The following is an 18,365-nucleotide window of genomic DNA, read 5'->3' on the forward strand; positions in this document are numbered from 1 at the left end:
AGGGCCTTGTGATGCTCTGCCCTCCCCCGTGGATGCGCGTTCTGCACGCCCCATTGCCGGTGGGCATCCAGTGTTGTCCCCTCCAAGGTCATGGTGATTAGCTGTGAAGCTTGCATGCAGGGATCAGTGCCTCATCTTGAGGGGCAGCTGGCTTGGGGGGCAGAGGAGGGTGTGAGGAGTGGCTAGTGGCGGTGCTGGAGAGCAGAACAGGTTGGCAGAGAATGGGCAGCCCATTTTGTTTAGTGCTTAAAGGTGGTGAAACACCCGTAATGAAATTGACCCCTTAGCCAGGTTACATGCACAGTTCAGTGGCATTAAGAGCTGCTGGACAACCATCCTCCCCATCCATCTCCAGAACTTCCGTCTTACAAACCTCAAAGTTCATTCACATTAAACACGAACCCTCTCCATGTCCGCCCCCCTTTCTCCAAGAGGCCTCCAGAGAAAGGAAAAGCATTTCTCCTTCCATTTGCCTCCATCGTGTGATGCCAGAAGGCGTGCAGGCTTGCTAGAGAGAGCCCTTGTGCCAGCGGCTCTGTGTCCAACCTGATCACAGGCAATAAACAGGAGAGAGAGGGAGCCTGGGCCTCCTGGGGCTCCGAGGCCTGTGACAAGCACCCAAGTTTGCCTGCACCCCCTGCAGTGTGACCAGGATGGCTTTCCGTCTCACGTTCCCACATCCTGCGAACCCCTGGTGATTCAGGGCCATCAGCACCTTTATTAGATGTAAAGTGTGGTTTGTTCCAATGAGACTTGTAGGCTCCATTGATGTGTTTGTTTGTTTTTAATATATTTTTATTGACTTCAGAGATGACGGGAGACAGAGAGAGATAGAAACATCAATGATGAGAAAGAATCATTGGTCGGCTGCTTCCTGCACACCCAACACTAGGGATCGAGCCTGCAACCTGGGCATGTGCCCTGACCTGGAATCGAACTGTGACTTCCTGGTTCGTAGATTGACGCTCAGCCACCGAGCCATGCCGGCCGGGCTCCACTGCTGTGTTTAATGACTCAAGAGGAATAGGGGTCAGGTCTGCGACCCTGGAACAAATGGCCTTGTGCTTTTTGCATTTTTTTTAAATGTATTTTATTGATTTTTTACAGAGAGGAAGGGGGAGGGATAGAGAGAAACATCGATGGGAGAGAAACATCGACCAGCTGCCTTCTGCACACCCCTACTGGGGATGTGCCTGCAACCAAGGTACATTCTCTTGACCAGAATCGAACCTGGACCCTTCAGTCTGCAGGCTGGCGCTCTATCCACTCAGCCAAACCAGTTAGAGCAGGCCTTGTGCTTCTTAAGGCCGAATGTTCTGGAGCCCCAAGAGCTTTCTACGTGTGTGGGAGTCAGAGGGTTTGTCCCTGTGGCCGGCCTTTGTGCCTGGGGACTGTCCTGTCCTAAGCGCTGAGTCAAGAAAATGTTTCCCTTAAGTTTCCCTTTCATAGGGGGCTCCCCTAAACATCCTCTGTCCCCCATCACCACAGGAAGGAGAGAGGAGGGCGGCACCGGCCATGTGTCAGAGAGCTCAGTTTGAGTTTCCAGCAAAAGGTGCCAAGAGCCCTCGCCTACAGGGTACCTTCTGGCAGAAATGACATTCTCTGCTGCCCCCTGCCGTTCACCCGGATTTTAACCTTTGGTAAGACCCACCTTCAGTGAGACTCACCTACAATGAAGTCATGAGCCCTAATTGGGTCCCCGGTTTGGTTTATAAACCTGGAGAGAATTCTTAGTACGGGTACACCTCAGAAGAATTGGGGGTTTAACTCCAGACCATCACAACAAAGCGAGTATTGCAATAAAGCAGCGTGTAATCTTATTGCTGGTGAAGGCTCTTGCCTTCAAACCTGTAACACCTGTGAAATGCAATAAAACAAGGTAGGCCTGTGTGCCCACCCAGCTACTAAAAGTAACAACCCATGTGTGACCAGTAAGTATTGAGGCCCTTCAGCCGGCATCGCAGGAGCAAGGGGCCTCGGGAGGGGACTGGGCCTTCTGAGAAGGGAGGAGACCAACCCTCTGCTCAGGGAGAGCAGCAGATAGGCCAGGACGAGGTCGCCCCAGAAACCAACCCTGATGGCGTCTTGACCTTGGACTTCCAGGCCCCCGAACTGTGAGAAAATTCATTTCTGTTGTGTTACAGTCTGTGGTCTAGTGTTATGGCAGCCTGAGCTGACGAATACAGGGACCAACCGTCCCCGTCTTTCAGGGGCTGAGGGAGTTCCAGGGACCGTCCTGAGCACCCCAGGACGAGTGGGTCACCCTAATCTATGAACTGATGTATGGGAAGTGTGTGGGCTTCCTACAGTGCACGGCCTACAGTGAGTGCTCTGTAAATGCTAGCGATTGTTATCTTCCTTCACCAGCTATTTGGTAATCTGCTCTGGGTTAAATGTGGATTAATGTATTGGGGGGTGGGGTACATAATGGATAAAGCCTGCCCTCGTGGAGTTTACAGACATTTAGTGAGTGCTCAGACCCAATCATGGCATCTAGCTGTGACCGGGTAAGAGCAGGGGCTGTCAGATGGGAGGACCAAGGTCAGACAGGGTTGGGCTGTGGAGAGCTGGCCTGTAGGCACTTCTCTCAGCTGTCCCCCCGCAGAAGCCACCGAACGAGACAGTCACCCCAGTTGTTTCTTGTTTCTAAGAAATGGAAGCCCGAGACGCTGGCGGTGCCGGAGCCTGGTCCAATGACCACAGGTGTTCTGTCACAGGGCTCCAGGAAAGCCCAGCTGCCCGCACTTTCCTTCTGACTAAAGAAGGTCATCGCAAACGGTCTGGGAGTTCCCGGTCCTGGCCACGGGGCAGCAGGAAGCACCTGCTTTGGAAGATGTGGTACCAACCAAAGGCTTTTGTAATCGTCAGAAACGTCTTCTTGGGAATTTGTCACGAATGCACATCAGAAGGCCTCGCAGGTGCTGGTTATTTCTATATCTAGGTCAGTGATGGCGAGCCTATGACACGCGTGTCAGAGGTGACACGCGAACTCATTTTTTTGGTTGATTTTTCTTTGTTAAATGGCATTTAAATATATAAAATCAATATCAAAAATATAAGTCTTTGTTTTACTATGGTTGCAAAGATCAAAAAATGTCTATATGTGACACGGCACCAGAGTTAAGTTAGGGTTTTTCAAAATGCTGACACGCCGAGCTCAAAAGGTTCGCCATCACTGATCTAGGTGTTTCTTGGCACTGGCATTGGTGGACTTCTATGCCTCCTGGGACTCAGATGCAAATTCCAGCAGGGGGCGCTGTTTTTTTAGTAATTTGTCACAAGGCAGCGGAACCAACTGGCTTTCTGTGAGTTGGGGAAGAAACTCACAGTTATGGAGCACTTCCTACCTGTGAGAGCTTGCATTGTTTTACATCTAGTCCCATCCACTCTTCATTTGTTCAGAAATATTTACCAAGCTTTTACTGTTTTCCAGGCATTGATGTTGGCCAGATAAACCGCTAAATATATAACATATAAGGTCTAGTGTTGATAAGGGCTACGAAGCAAAAACAAACAGAGTAAGGCGGTAGAGTTCGGTGAAGGCTGGTATTTTAGATGGGTGGCCACGGAGGGCTTCTCTGAGGTGGCATTTGAGTAGAGACGTGAATGGAGTAAGGGAGCAAGACGGGCAAATGCCTAGGGGAAGAACATTCCGGAAAGGGGTCCTGACAAGGGCAAATGCCCTGGCATGGGAATTTGGTTGGTGTGTTTGAGAACAGCAAAGAGGCTCCCGTGTCTGGAGGGTGGTGAGCGAGGGACGAGGGAGAGGTGTCTTGGTCTGGTCAGCAAGACCTGTGGGCGTGATAGGCACCTTGGGTTTGGTCCTGCGCCTGCGGGGAAGCTGTCCCGCAGCGACGCTCAGTGCCGGCTGCTCACTAGACTCACCCGAGGAGCCCAGGTCCCAGGGCCTCGCCTGGACAGCCGCGATCAGAGCTCTGGGGTTGCAGCGGGCGTGCTGGTTTTCTGTACATGCCCCCCCCCCCCGGCCCCCAGTTTCCTGGTGAGCAACCATGGCTCAACACCACAGCATCCGACACCATGTGTGAAACCACAATAAAATCTGCAAAAACGTGGTGGGACCCTGTGATTAGCGATAACATGTGCTTCTGTGGAAGACACGTGTGTGGAAACGTGGCGTGGGTCATTGCAGACAGCTCTTTAAAACTATGACCTTGAAGCCCTAGCCCGTTTGGCTCAGTGGATAGAGCGTCGGCCGGCAGACTGAAGAGTCCTGGGTTCGCATTCTGGTCAAGGGCACATGCCCGGGTTTTGGGCTTGATCCTCAGTAGGGGGTGTGCAGTAGGCAGCATATTAATGATTCTCTCTCATCATTGATGTGTCTTTCTCCCTTCCTCTCTGAAATCAATAAAAATATATAAAAAATACTTTATTTTAAAAAAACCTATGAACTCTAACTTGGAACATCTGCCTCCCATCAATCCAAATTTAATGAGGATTTAAAAAGAATGCAGTTTGCAATACAGGTCCAACCGTTTAAAAACCTGGAAAATGGGGATCGCACATGTAGAGCTTTTTTTGGTGATTACAATCATTGATGGTAGTATCATGTTATTACTCCGAGATATTCTAATTGTTTCATCCCCTGTACCCTTGAGGACCAGCATTCCTGATGTGGAAGAAAGGAGATACAATATATATGAGGTTAATTTAAAATCTAGTCGTCCAGAATTGGAACTAGAAAAAACAGTATGAACTGCTGAGGTCTTTGATCACGTGCATATATAATGTATATACATGCATATATGTGTCTAGAGCAGTGCCCCTCCTCCGTTCACAGGGACCTAGAAACAGTAGCACTCAGATTGTTGTCTCAAAATACCATTTCTCATGAAAAGAAACCAGGGTTTCTTAGAGGTACAGCTGATCCTAGCTTTGGGACAGGAAATGTACAAGAACGGATCATCATGAAATACCAGATAGGAAGGAAGCTACCGAAGTTTATTAGGGTCACATCAAAAGGCTTTGGGAGAAGCACGAAACAGACTGATACCTCAATGTGGGGTTGGGGGGACGAGAAGAGATAAACCAAGGAACTTACACTTCTTGTATACTTATATGTATAGCCCATGGACACGGGCAATGGGGGTGAAGACTGGGGGTGGGCGTGGATAGGGGCTGGGAGGAGAGGTAAGGGGGGGCGGAAAGGCTTTGGGAATCAACCTGAAGATTCCATCGACCATGAAAAGGACACTTTGGGCTTCAGTAAAGTGCAATGGATTGAAACCCATTAGATATGTTTAAACTGTAAATTCAAGATATTTAGAAAGGTTATTGGATCATATTTTGAGGAAAGGAACCAATTTATTAAAATTAGGTAAATAGGATAAAATGGATTTTTCTGCCTTTTTTACATGAGCTATACCAGTGGATATAGCAGATAAGGGGAGGAAGTGACTCCTTATAAAGTTATTCCAGCTAATAAATTACAATAAAATAAAATTAGAATTTCACCAATTTGCAATTCCTCAATGAATTAATGGATCTATGCACTGAAGATCAGCCACTGTATCATCAAAAAGGAGCAAACCCCAGCCACAGTGTGCCTTCTCACCAAAGATCGGCCAGAGTCTGCTCAAGCTGCTGATTCCGCTGCTGGTTTGTAAGAGACACGGGGGCCCAAACCATACCGAATGGCACCGTGAGTGTCAATCGGTACAATCCAGACCAAAAAACTCCACAAATAGCAGCCTGGGTCTTCAGCAGTAAGTGGAAGGGGAAGAGATGAGGGGGAAACCTGTAGATTAGAGACTGGAAGAAATGACCTTAAAAAAAAAAAAAAGTGGGTAAGACTAGTGTCTAGAGCTGCATACTTGCGATGAAATCACATAGGATACAGGGAGAGCCGGCCTGGCGTGGCTCAGTGGTTGAGCGCCGACCTATGAACTAGGAAGTCACAGTTCGATTCCCGATCAGGGCACATGCCCGGGTTGCAGGCTCGATTCCCAGTGTGGGATGTGCAGGGGGCAGCTGATCAATGATTCTCTCTCATCATTGTTTCTTTCTCTCCCTCTCTCTTCCTCTCTGAAATCAATAAAAATATATTTTAAAAAAAGAAAAGAAAAAAACACACAGGGAGAGAGGTTACTTTTGGGGGGAGCAATGCTGTGACTGGATAGAGCACGAATGGGCTTGAGGTGGCTGGCGGGAAGGTTTTGTGCCCATTTGGCCGGGTCACAGTGCCAATATTTGGTCAAACGTTGTGGATGCTGTTGTGAGGGTGTTTTTTGGATATTAACATTTAAATTAGTGGACTTTGAGCAAAGCAGATTACCCTCCATAATGCGGGTGGGCCCCATGCAATCAGTTGAAGGTCTTCAGACAATGAAGACTGACCTCCCCTGATCAAGAAGTAAGTCTACCACAGGCTCCTCCCGTGTCTCCAGCCTGCAATTTTGGACTCACCAAGTCTCCACCATCGTGGGAGCCAATTCCTTAAGGTAAATCTCTGTATGCACACACGCCCTGTTGGTTCTGTTTCTCTGGAGAATCTTGACCAATGCAGTTGGTAAAGTTCTATTTCTTGACCTGAGTGGGAGTGAAAAGGGTGTCTGCTTTGTAATTCACTGTGTTTGAATGGTTTTTAATGTTTTGCTTTATAATGAAAAGGAAAAAATAAAGCATAAATTGTAGTTAGGTATGTAAATACGGAGAAAGGGGATTCTAATGATGAATACCAAACTGTATGTGAGGTTTCTGGGGAGAAAAGGGATGGTCAAGCTTTGCTCTGAATGTTTCTGTGCTGCATACTTCATGTGCCAGTGTGTTTGTACATCCTATATAATGAGGTAATATGCAAATTAGCCCTCACTTCCTCACAAGATGGCTGCCTATGACCAAGCCGGCAGGGGGGTTAGTGAGGGACGACCAAATGACTGAGCAAGCAGGCTGCATGGGGCAACCAGGCCAGTGGGGGAGGCAGTTGGGGGCAACAAGGTCAGCAGAGGGGGGCAGTTAGGGGAGACCAGGATGGAAGGGGGGACAGTAAGAGGCCACCAGGCTGGCGGGGGGGGCAGTTTTGGGCTACCAGGCCTGCGGGGGGGGGGGGGGCAGTTTGGGGCAATTAGGCTGGCAGGGGGGGCAGTTAGGGGCAACCAGGATGGAAGGGGGGGCAGTTAGGGGTGATTAGGATGGCGGGGGTGGGGGGGCAGGTAGGGGCGACCAGGCAGGCAGGCAAGCGATTAGGAGCCAGCGGTCCAGGATTGTGAGAGGGATGTCTGACTGCCAGTTTAGGCCCGATCCCTGGGATTGAGCCTAAACCGGCAGTCGGGCATCCCCCGAGGGGTCCCAGATTAGAGAGGGTGCAGGCTGGGCTGAGGGGACACCACGCCCCCGCTTCTCCCCACATGAATTTCGTGCACCGGGCCTCTAGTTTTGGATATAATTAGAGAAAAAACGCTGGTCCTAATTGTGACGCGCATGGAAAAGTCACCCACATTAGAAATCTAAACCCTTAGAGGAAATGGCTCTCTACAGGGGTGAGACCCACCAACCACAGGAGAAAACAGCAAAGCATTGATATTATGAAATCGTCGTTTATTTGATAAATGAAACACAGCTGCTTTCCCCTTTAGTACCATGAACATTCGCATTTCTGTTAAATAGGCAAATATACTTCATTTTCTACAGAGATGACAAATAGAGAAGCGGGATCAAGAGGGTAGTTAACAGTTCTAGGAAAAACCAGAGCTTTTACCACCAGAATCTTGAGGCCTTTTAAGATACTCCCTTTAAAACTTCTTTTCAGTATTTGAATTTCTTTGAAAATCAGCCAGCACTGAGGTTGCCCATGTTGAGCATGAGCGATAAACACATGCAGTGGCCTTGTATTTGTTACTTAAAACCCTAGAGTGCCCCAAACCCAGACAACGCGTTCTTTATCCTGAAGTCACTTGATTAGCCTATGAGAGCCTTACTGAGGAAGGATGTTTGTGCTGATAAAAAAAAAACAAAACAAAAAACCAGCCGTCAGAAATAAAGTATCCCCCTTGAGTTGTCAAGACATAACCCTGCCTGCCAGTCTCCCACCTTCCCTTCCTAACTGCAAACTTCAAGAGCGTCGCTGCCGAAACGGTTCCCCAGCACGAACACCAGTGGTCGTGACAGCTTAGCAGGTGCCACCTTTCCTCTTCGCTTCTCTCCAGCTGGTAGCTAAACAGCCATCCACTACATGGCTTATTTTTAAAACAGCTTCATTGAAGTATAATTAACCACATAATTTCCACTTAGCGTGCACAGCTCGATGGTTTCCGTCTATGTGAGCTGTACCATCGCCACCACAATGAATTTCAGAGCATTTCCGTCCCCTCGGAAGGAATCTCATGCCCACCAGCAGGCGCATGTCCCGTTTCCTCTCTTCCCGGCCTCGGCACCACTCGCTCTGTCTCTATAGGCATCGATGGGATCGCGCAGACAGGCTCCTCTCACTTGGCCTAATGTCCAGCATGTCACTGGCTCCTTTCCTTCTCGTTGCTGCATAAAGCCCCGCTGTGTGGCTGCAGTTCCTGCTCCTCTTACTTGTCTTTAACGAACCCACTGTGAGCACTCCCTGCGCGGGCACCAGCCAAGGGACACAAAGTCAGGCCGCCGTGGCCCTGGCGGAGCTGCGATAACCCTAGGGCACGCCTCCCCCACCCACCCCCCAACTGGTGTAGGGCCGACCCTGACACCTGCTGAGAGATGCAAAGAAGGCGCAGACAGGGGAGAAGGGTGGGGAGAAGAGGAAGATGAAGGTTCGGGGGAGAGGCGGCACTTCCAGATACACGGTGAGGCTCTGTGAGGTGGAGGGCAAGGCACTGAGGCAAGAGGAAGAGCAGCGGTGAAGGCACAGGAGGCTGCCCGGTGCAGGCGGCAGAGGGGGGGAGGCACAGGAGGCTGCCCGGTGCAGGCCGGCAGAGGGGCGGATGCAGGGCGGCCGGGAGGGAGGCAGAGAGGGGAGGCCAGGGCCTGACTGCAGAGTCACGGGCCCCAAATTAACACTCGGCTTCAGTTACAACCTTTATTGTCCATTATTGAGGAATAAAACATAAAAAGCAATCAAAACTTGTATTATTTTCTAAAAGTAGTTTTCCATCCTGAAGACTCGAGGCTCCAGCTTCCAGCTCCTCAGCCCAGAGAGTCTCGCTGGCTACAGCAGCCCAAGCGAACTCCTTGCCTCTTAACACAAACAGGCAAAGAGCCTCTTGGAAAGCCAACAGGCCCTTCAACCGGCCAAACCTGAGGTTTCAGAGCCTCCCACGGGCTGCAGGAGACGGGGAGGGCGAAAGGTGAGCAGGCCCGGCGAAAGGCCCGGCCTCCCCTCGCTCCATCCACCTCCTGTCAGCACACTCCCAGGGACGGTGTTCATGCTTGGAAAAGCAGCGAGACGGCAGCGTTTCAGTAGTAGCCAAGGCACACCTTGTCCATGGACGATGTTATTCTGCAAGAAACGGGAAGAAGCTGGTGAAGCAGGTCAACTCTGGAGACGCAGAGACCAACGTAGCCCAGCACGCAGCAGGCAGTCACTTGTGACGGCCACGGAGAAGGCAGCTATTTCTGCTGCTTCCGCGGGTCTCGTGTGGCTACAGGCGGAGGCAGAAGCCCGCTGCCCACTGGCAGGAGGGAGAGCGGCGCCGCTCCCTCTGCTCTGAGTGACAATGACCTTAAGTGCCATGCGCTGGCTCACCTGTCGATCGGGTAGGGTTTCTCACAGAGGTTGACCAGCACGTACAGATGTCTCAGAGCGTACTCGTACTGGAGGGAAACAGACCAGACACAATCAGGCATCACCGCACCACGCAATCCGCTCTTCACTTTCATGGTGACAGAGGTGAAGCATCTTGAATAGTGATTCTTGACCTCTTTGGGGTCATGGACCCCCTCCCCACCTTTTGATAAGCTGGTAAGATTTATGAACCATCCCCCCAAGGCACCTGTGTGGGTGGGCAGGCCCCCGAGAGCACGCAGCCCAGGTGAGGACTCCTGGGGGAGAGCCCTCAGGCCCTGCTCCCTCTGGCACCCAGCACCTCCCCTGGCCACCAGCTTCTGCTTCTTGGAACCTCGTTCTGGGAGGGACACGCGGATGAGGGAGACGGATGGTAAGTGAATGCCAAGCCGGACCCTAACAGGCTAAGACCCGAATACCCGGGGATGCTCATCTTGAAGAAAACTTCAGGGGAATCGGAAAACTCTCACGAGGAAAAGGAGATTCACTGTGTGCAATTCCAGAGGCAAGAAGCATTGCAAAGAATATCCATCCGATAAATGGGAAGTTTTAAATTGTTAAATGAATAAGGAGAGAACTGTGTTAAATAAGTGAAAAAAACAAAAGCTTCCTCATACTGGAGAGCTACCTCCCGCGTGGCCAGGACCCTTCCTTGGAAGCCCACGTGACCACGGCCTGCGCATCACAGCCTGATGGAGCCTTCGGCCACGATGGAAACGTGCTGCAGGGTCCATGTGGGAGCCGCTGCTCACGTGTGGCTACTGGACACAGGAAATGTGGCTGGTGCGGCTAAGGAACTGGGCTTCACATGTTACTTCATCTTAACTATTTTAAATCTAAATTCAAGTCGCCACAAGAGGCTAGTGACTACCATACTGAAGGACACAGCTCCAGCAGGAGGGGCAGGCTCTCTCTGTGAAGGGCCAGAAGAGCAGGTATTGTGGTCTGCGGGCTGAATGGCCACTCAGCTCTCCTGCAGTGCAATGTGACCACCAAATGCAGTTGAGTCCCAAGAAAACTTTGTTTATAAAAACGGGAGTGGAGCCCTAATCGGTTTGGCTCAGTGGATAGAACGTCGGCCTGCGGACTGAGGGGTCCTGGGTTCGATTCTGGTCGGCGGCATGTGCCTGGGTTGTGGGCACATCCCCAGTGGAGAGTGTGCAGGAGGCAGCTGATCAATGTTTCTCTCTCATCGATGTTTCTAACTTTCTATCCCTCTCCATTCCTCTCTGTAAAAAATCAATAAAATATATATATTTAAAAAAAAAAACGGGAGTGGAGGGGACCCACGGGCTTCGGGCAGGCCTTGACCTGTGGGCCAGGTTGCTGACCCTTCCCCGGAAGGGTCAAGCACCACATGGTCCTGAACGGAGAGGAGGCTTGCTGGGACCTTCCACCCTCGGCACCCCTCCGCCTCCATGGCCAAGGCCTGGCTTCGACAGTATTTCTTGGGGAGCAGCCAGAGCAGATCCAAAAGGGAGAAAAACCTGTGTGGCTGGTGTGGAGGGCAGGGGTGAGGGGTGGGTGTGGCAGGGACAGAGGTATGAAGAGAAGGGGAGTTGAGACATCTACGGCTGGGGAACTCCCACCCACGGGGCCAGCACTTATGGTCAGCGAGTCTGACAACCTTCTTCCTCTCACCCCGCTGAATGAGCCCATTGTTCTCAGCCTGGGTGGACCCTGTGACAAGGTTCCATGGACAGTGCTGTAGCTTTGGGGTTAGGATGCAGGGCAAGGCCCCACTGGCCCAGGGGAGCCGGGGCGTAGCCGCAGCGGCCCCGCCCGTCCCGGCTTACCGTGGGGGAGTGCCAGTTGAAGCAGTGCGTGCGGAAGTGGGACACGGCGGCCTGGTAGCAGCTGTGCGCCGTGAGCGGGGCCCTCTCGGACAGGAGCCTCTCCGCCTCGTCATCAGACCTCGTGAGCAAGGAGACGATCTTTCGCACCGACTTCTCCATGATATGCCTGCTCTGTGAGGAAATGCATCTTTTTGAAATGTGTTATACTTCACCAGGCCTCTCTCGGGACCCTGGGTGGGTCGGGAGCTTCTCTTCCCACAGCCCCCACCCCCGTATGTTAAAACAGACGCCAACAGGTGCACCCTGCAGGCGGCGGAAGATGTGGCGCCTGTGACAGCCGGAGACCTTGAGAATCCCGTGCCTTACGGACATATTGGCATCTAAATAGCTTAGGAGCGGGCATGGGGCCCACTCCACGGAAAGAAGGGAAAGGTTCACCTCCCAAATAGACTGATGTCCAAAGGGTCAAGGGCTGATTCCCGATCAGAGACATGTACCTGGGTTGCAGGCTTGAGTCCCTGGTTCTGGTCAGGGATCGAGCGGGAGGCAACCAATGGATGTGTCTCTCTCACACACTCTCTTTCCCTCTCTCTCTCTTTCCCCACCTTCTTTCCCTCCCTTCCACTCTCTCTAAAAATCAATTGAAAAATATCCTCGGGTAAGGATTAACAGTAACAAAAATTATTTTCATTTCTAAATGATTTAATACTTTTTAAATCTCAGTGTTCATTTCTAATGCAGGAAATACTGATATAACCCACATAAATATTAGCTCTCTGGGGTGAATAATTTTAAGAGTGTAAATCGGCCTAAAGCTAAAGAAGTATGACAATGATGATCACACTGTGGGATGGACAAGAAGCATTATGTCCTGGTTATTACAGCGCAACAGTGCAGGAGACCCACCGTAGGGATTATCAGATACAGGGTGAGGAAAAGTAAGTAAGTTTACGTTGTTCCTATGGGAAATTACACAATAGTTACTAAATAACAACACAAGAATAACTGTGTTTTGTGCAAACTGTAAGCCAACTGTAGCCCCACCCTGTATATGAATTTAAAACACATCACAGATGTTTCTCTTCTCTGGAAAACTCAGGCTACGCTCCGCCCAGCACGTCAATCCCCGTGCTTGCCGACAGCGTGAACACAGGGAACAGCGTGAACACGGGGGACAGCGTGAACACAGGGGACGGCGTGAACACGGGGGTGAGCGTGAACACAGGGGACGGCGTGAACACAGGGGACAGCGTGAACACAGGGAACAGCGTGAACACAGGGAACAGCGTGAACACAGGGATGAGCGTGAACACAGGGAACAGCGTGAACACAGGGAACAGCGTGAACACAGGGATGAGCGTGAACACAGGGGACGGCGTGAACACGGGGGACAGCGTGAACACAGGGGACGGCGTGAACACAGGGGACGGCGTGAACACGGGGGACAGCGTGAACACAGGGGTCGGCGTGAACACAGGGGATGGCGTGAACACAGGGGACGGCGTGAACACGGGGGACAGCGTGAACACAGGGGTCGGCGTGAACACAGGGGACGGCGTGAACACAGGGGTCGGCGTGAACACAGGGGACGGCGTGAACACAGGGGTCGGCGTGAACACAGGGGACGGCGTGAACACAGGGGACGGCGTGAACACAGGGGACGGCGTGAACACAGGGGTCGGCGTGAACACGGGGGACGGCGTGAACACGGGTTGGCGTGAACACAGGGATGAGCGTGAACACAGGGATGAGCGTGAACACAGGGATGAGCGTGAACACAGGGATGAGCGTGAACACAGGGGACGGCGTGAACACAGGGGACGGCGTGAACACGGGACGGCGTGAACACAGGGGACGGCGTGAACACAGGGGACGGCGTGAACACAGGGTACGGCGTGAACACAGGGGACGGCGTGAACACAGGGGACGGCGTGAACACAGGGGACGGCGTGAACACAGGGGACGGCGTGAACACAGGGGACGGCGTGAACACAGGGGACGGCGTGAACACAGGGGACGGCGTGAACACGGGTCGGCGTGAACACAGGGGTGAGCGTGAACACAGGGGTGAGCGTGAACACGGGTGAGCGTGAACACAGGGGACGGCGTGAACACAGGGATGAGCGTGAACACGGGGGTGAGCGTGAACACGGGGGTGAGCGTGAACACAGGGGACGGCGTGAACACAGGGGACGGCGTGAACACAGGGGACGGCGTGAACACGGGGGACGGCGTGAACACGGGACGGCGTGAACACAGGGGACGGCGTGAACACAGGGGACGGCGTGAACACAGGGGACGGCGTGAACACGGGTTGGCGTGAACACAGGGATGAGCGTGAACACAGGGATGAGCGTGAACACAGGGGACGGCGTGAACACGGGACGGCGTGAACACGGACAGCGTGAACACAGGGGACAGTGTGAACACAGGGATGAGCGTGAACACAGGGGACGGCGTGAACACGGGGGACAGTGTGAACACAGGGATGAGCGTGAACACGGGACGGCGTGAACACGGGTTGGCGTGAACACAGGGATGAGCGTGAACACAGGGATGAGCGTGAACACGGGGGATGAGCGTGAACACGGGGGACGGCGTGAACACGGGGGACGGCGTGAACACAGGGATGAGCGTGAACACAGGGGACGGCGTGAACACGGGGGACGGCGTGAACACGGGGGACGGCGTGAACACGGGGGTGAGCGTGAACACGGGGGACGGCGTGAACACAGGGGACGGCGTGAACACAGGGGACGGCGTGAACACGGGGGTGAGCGTGAACACGGGGGACGGCGTGAACACAGGGGACGGCGTGAACATGGAGCTGGCTCTGCTGCCGGGACCGCCAGCCCCGCCCAGCACCCCAGTGGGTGCCTGCCTGGGGTGCTCGCCGCACAGCTGTGATTTGCCAGGTAATTCTGCCAGCTCCAAGCAAGTGGACGAGCTACTGACAACAAACTCCGTGACCATAAAAGACAGCCCAAGCATCTTAAGGATTTTAGGCTCTGACTAGGGTTTCCTAAGGCAGTAGACATTTTAGTAGACTGGATTTAAAATATAGAAACATGATTAATAACTCACCAAGCATCAAAATGAAAATGTCTAAAAAACCAGGAATGAAAGGGAAAATATACCCGCCCATCTGCTGTGGGCTCTGGGCAGTACACAGCAAAGGCCCTACTCCTTTGCTCCCTGCACCCGGAGGTCAAGGTCATCCACCAATGAAGAATGAAGACCACCTCTGCCCTGCTCAGGGCCTTCTATCTACACAGAAACCAAGGCCAGGGTCCTTTCCCACCAACTCTCACGTGCAGGAGGAGGGGTGGCCCCAGAGCTCGGCCCCCGGCTCCCAGCAGCACTTGGGAGGCAGAGACCCAGCGCGCGAGGCCGGGAGCGGCCCCCATCCCAGGACTCACCTCCAGGTGCCTGTGGATCTGCTCGACAAGACGCCTGGACTCCTGCAGGTCGTTGGTGAGCATCAGCTTCCTCTTCATGATCATGAGGGGCACCTCGGGGCTCGGAGTGAGGTCCAGGTGTGGGACGGGAGGCAGGGAGATGGGAGCGCTGGCTTTGTGTTTCACACCCTGGAACTGCATCAGTTTCATGGTAGAGATGGACTGCGGGGGAGGCGCGGGGGGGGAGAGAGAGAGAGAGAGAGAAACTGGTTGGAATGGGAAGAGCAGATGGGCCAGCCTCACCCTGGTCCTGGAGGCCCACAGTTCATGCCGCATAGTTTCGGTACCACTGAAGGGCCAGCATCGCAGCCTAAAAACTGGCTGCAACCTTGTCCAGACAGCCCTGGTGAACCTATTTCACGACCTAGGACCCTCTAGACAGAGTTGGAAGGGGAACGTCTCTAACTTACAGCCAAAGGTTCAAGGTAACGCCTGCAACTTGCAGAGCGAGGCAGGACCCGGGCCATCCGAGGCATGGGTTCTGTGGGCCCTGCCAGGGAAGCTGGAGCAGCTGCCGACGCAGGGACCTCCCCATGTGCCTGGCCCATGTTTAGTGTTTTTCACGCATGACCTTCTTGAATGCCCCTAATTACCCCACACGCGAGGGCTCTGACCATGGAGGAAATGAAGACCCAGGTTAGGTAGCTTGCCCCTAAGTCTCACGACTTTGCCAGTTTGACCCTAGCAAGGTCCGATTCCAAAGCCTAATCAGGTTCCCAGGATGGAGTGCCCATGAGAGGCGAGGCCACCCCTACCCCAGCCATCTCTCCCCCAGGCCCCGCTCCTTCACCAAGACTTAACGTCCGCGGCCAGGGACTGGGGACCGACAAGACTCACCTTGTTCCCATACTGCATGACGTGGCTGGTGTTGGTGTGGGTCTTTACCAGCTGGTACTGCTTGTGCAGAGTCTCCTTGGTCAAGTCCTCCTGCAAAAATGTGAACAGTAGGTCCCTCAACCATCCCAGCCTGAAGGCTAAGCCTCAGCTGGACAGACTGCCCTGAAGGGCTCACCACGTCCGAGTCCTCCATCCAGTTGACGCTGTACCAGTCCCCCAGGTACGTGGACCTCTGCTCATCGTAGTAACAGGCGTAGGATGACTCGTCGGGATTGGCGGCAGTCGTTGCATAAACTGCGAGGGATTAAAGACACCTTTCAGTCACGTTTTATTCTCTGCTGTGGATTCCACGTGAAGCTGAGTCTTTCCTCCTTCGGTGCAAAGTGCCATCCTCGGTCAGCACAGGGAGGGTGGGGAGACGCCGCGCACCCAGCTCTGTTCGCTCAGTTACGATTACGCGACTCAAATGACACGTGGAAGGAGGAGAAGCCAGCTGATGGGCACTTGGGACAGCAGTAACCAGGCACGTGGGCTTTTAGGACATGGAGCTGTTCTGGAATAACGCTGCAAGATTTCAACAGCTCCGGCAACTGGAAGAATATGCACCGCACTTAGTTTCTGGAGAGAGTTGACATTTATGGACGGAACAGGCTGGCTCAACCTCTGCAATAGCAACCATTTCAGGCTCAGAACTGTGCCTGACAAATGTTATCACTTAAAATGATAAACAAATAAACAGGCGTTACCGTTACACCCATTTTACAGGCGGAATACCTGAGGGTCAAGAGGGTAGTCACCTGGCCAAGACCAGAGCCAGCAAGCACCACGCCTCAGAGGACCAGGCTAGTCCCAAGACGGCGATGGTGGATCCACGGAGCTTTACAAACCCTGGACGAGCACCGTGACACTCACGTGCTGATTCCTTCTTCTCTGGCCACTAATCCCCGAGGACTAGAGGGAGCCCAGAGCTGCCCACACCTATCTCCCCACTTCGACGGCTGCCCTAGGCCCCCGCTTATGTAGACGTCTTGGTTCTTCACAGTGGCAGAATCAGAGATTGACCAACTGCACCCGCGAGCCACGGGCTCACCCGGCCTGGCTCAGAGGCCAGGGCTCCCACCACCTACCATTGATGTCGGTGGGCAGGTGTCTCATCATGGACCCAGACTCGCAGGCTTCAATGTAGAACACCATCTGCGAGGTGAACGAGACAGGTGGGCTCAGCCCTCGGCCAGGCAGACGCTCCCCAAAGCTGCTTCGGCTCTGCCCGCTCTGACCCACCCTAAGAGTCTTTCGCTTTTGCTTTGGGAGACATCTCTGCTGCCAGAGGCTGCAGAAGCTGCTGCCACACAGACCAGAAGGACTCGAGTTTATTCGTCACTGATAGAATAAACCATCTATTAGCTGAAAGAATGCGGGAAAATGGAGCCTCAGACGATGCAAAGGACACTTTCACCATCCAGCACGGGGAGCTGGGGTGGCCGGCTGTCTTCCCACGGTGCCACCACGTCCGGGCCTGAGCTGTGCACCTTCTATTAAGGATGCTACAGGCGAGCGAGGGCCAAGGTGAAAATAACATGGTGACATGTTCCTCCCAACTGCACCACGTTGCTGACAGTCCTAGGAACAGTGCTCCTCAAGGTACGGTCCCAGGCCCAGCAGCTCAGCGCCAACTCGAAGGCAAATTCTCAGGCCTCTCCCCAGCCCTGAGTGAAACTCCGGAATGGGACTCACACTCTTTGTTGCAACAAGATGCCCGTGATTCTGATCTACTAGCTAAAGTCCTAGGAGCAGAAAAGGTCCATCCTGGGAAACTGACCGAAAGGGCCCCCTTTCCAGAAAACACTGCCGCCCAGAGTCAGAGGCACATCCCGGAGGTGGGCGCTGCGTCCGCTGCCTTCCTCGTACCGCCCCCCACAGCCACCCCAAAGCCAACCTTACCTTTTGGTACTTTCTGTGTTTGTACATGTACTTGATGGTCTCATTCAGGTCCTTCACATGAAGCTAAAAGGTAAGAATACTGGCATTCAGATCAGGACCTCCAGGTAACCCACAGTGAAGTCCTAATGCGCTTTGGAATTCGTATTTACCGATCCCCAGAAACGGTCCTAGTGAGCAGCATCCAGATGTCAGTCACCCAAGGGTTTATTCACAGATTTAAAAAGGGCAGAACATGCTTCCGCACTCCTCACTCTGCCCACAGCGTTCAGGGACAGGGGTCTATTACTGTGTGAAGTGCAAGGCTCCCAGGTGCTGAGACAGCCCCTGAGGCAGTGATATGTGGAGAAATGTCGGGAAAAGTGGCTGGAGGGGGTGCCCCGGGGAGATTTCAAGCTGCTAAATGTGTGCCCCACACACCACCCTGGTGGGACGCCAGGAACCCACATCGAGGGTTTAACGGCACCACCGCGTTCTGCTCCCCACCCTCGTGTTGAGGAAAACTCACATCGTCGTTAGGAAAGGCCAGTAGTCCAGTAGCTCCGTGATCAGTGAAGTAAACAAACACGTGATCCTGGGGGCCGCTGCCACGAGAGAATGGGAGTCAGAATCCAC

General features: G+C 53.1%; 1 protein-coding gene across 2 annotated transcripts in view; it reads right to left on the minus strand.

The window, feature by feature from the left end:
• Positions 1 to 9,002: 9,002 nt before the first annotated feature.
• LGMN (legumain) overlaps positions 9,003 to 18,365 on the minus strand; it is a 38,180-nt gene continuing 28,817 nt past the window's right edge. For both annotated transcript variants that reach the window (XM_081089358.1, XM_081089359.1), the window contains exons 6-14: positions 18,259 to 18,334; positions 17,754 to 17,816; positions 16,940 to 17,006; positions 15,988 to 16,106; positions 15,813 to 15,902; positions 14,937 to 15,137; positions 11,518 to 11,688; positions 9,683 to 9,750; positions 9,003 to 9,436 (exon numbers count right to left, since the gene is read on the minus strand). In XM_081089358.1, the coding sequence (XP_080945484.1) occupies positions 9,394 to 9,436; positions 9,683 to 9,750; positions 11,518 to 11,688; positions 14,937 to 15,137; positions 15,813 to 15,902; positions 15,988 to 16,106; positions 16,940 to 17,006; positions 17,754 to 17,816; positions 18,259 to 18,334 (898 nt within the window). In that variant the 3' untranslated portion in view covers positions 9,003 to 9,393. The remainder of the gene's footprint in view (positions 9,437 to 9,682; positions 9,751 to 11,517; positions 11,689 to 14,936; positions 15,138 to 15,812; positions 15,903 to 15,987; positions 16,107 to 16,939; positions 17,007 to 17,753; positions 17,817 to 18,258; positions 18,335 to 18,365) is intronic.

Source organism: Myotis nattereri, assembly GCF_964212035.1.
Source record: "Myotis nattereri genome assembly, chromosome: 1".
Lineage (NCBI taxonomy): Eukaryota > Metazoa > Chordata > Mammalia > Chiroptera > Vespertilionidae > Myotis > Myotis nattereri.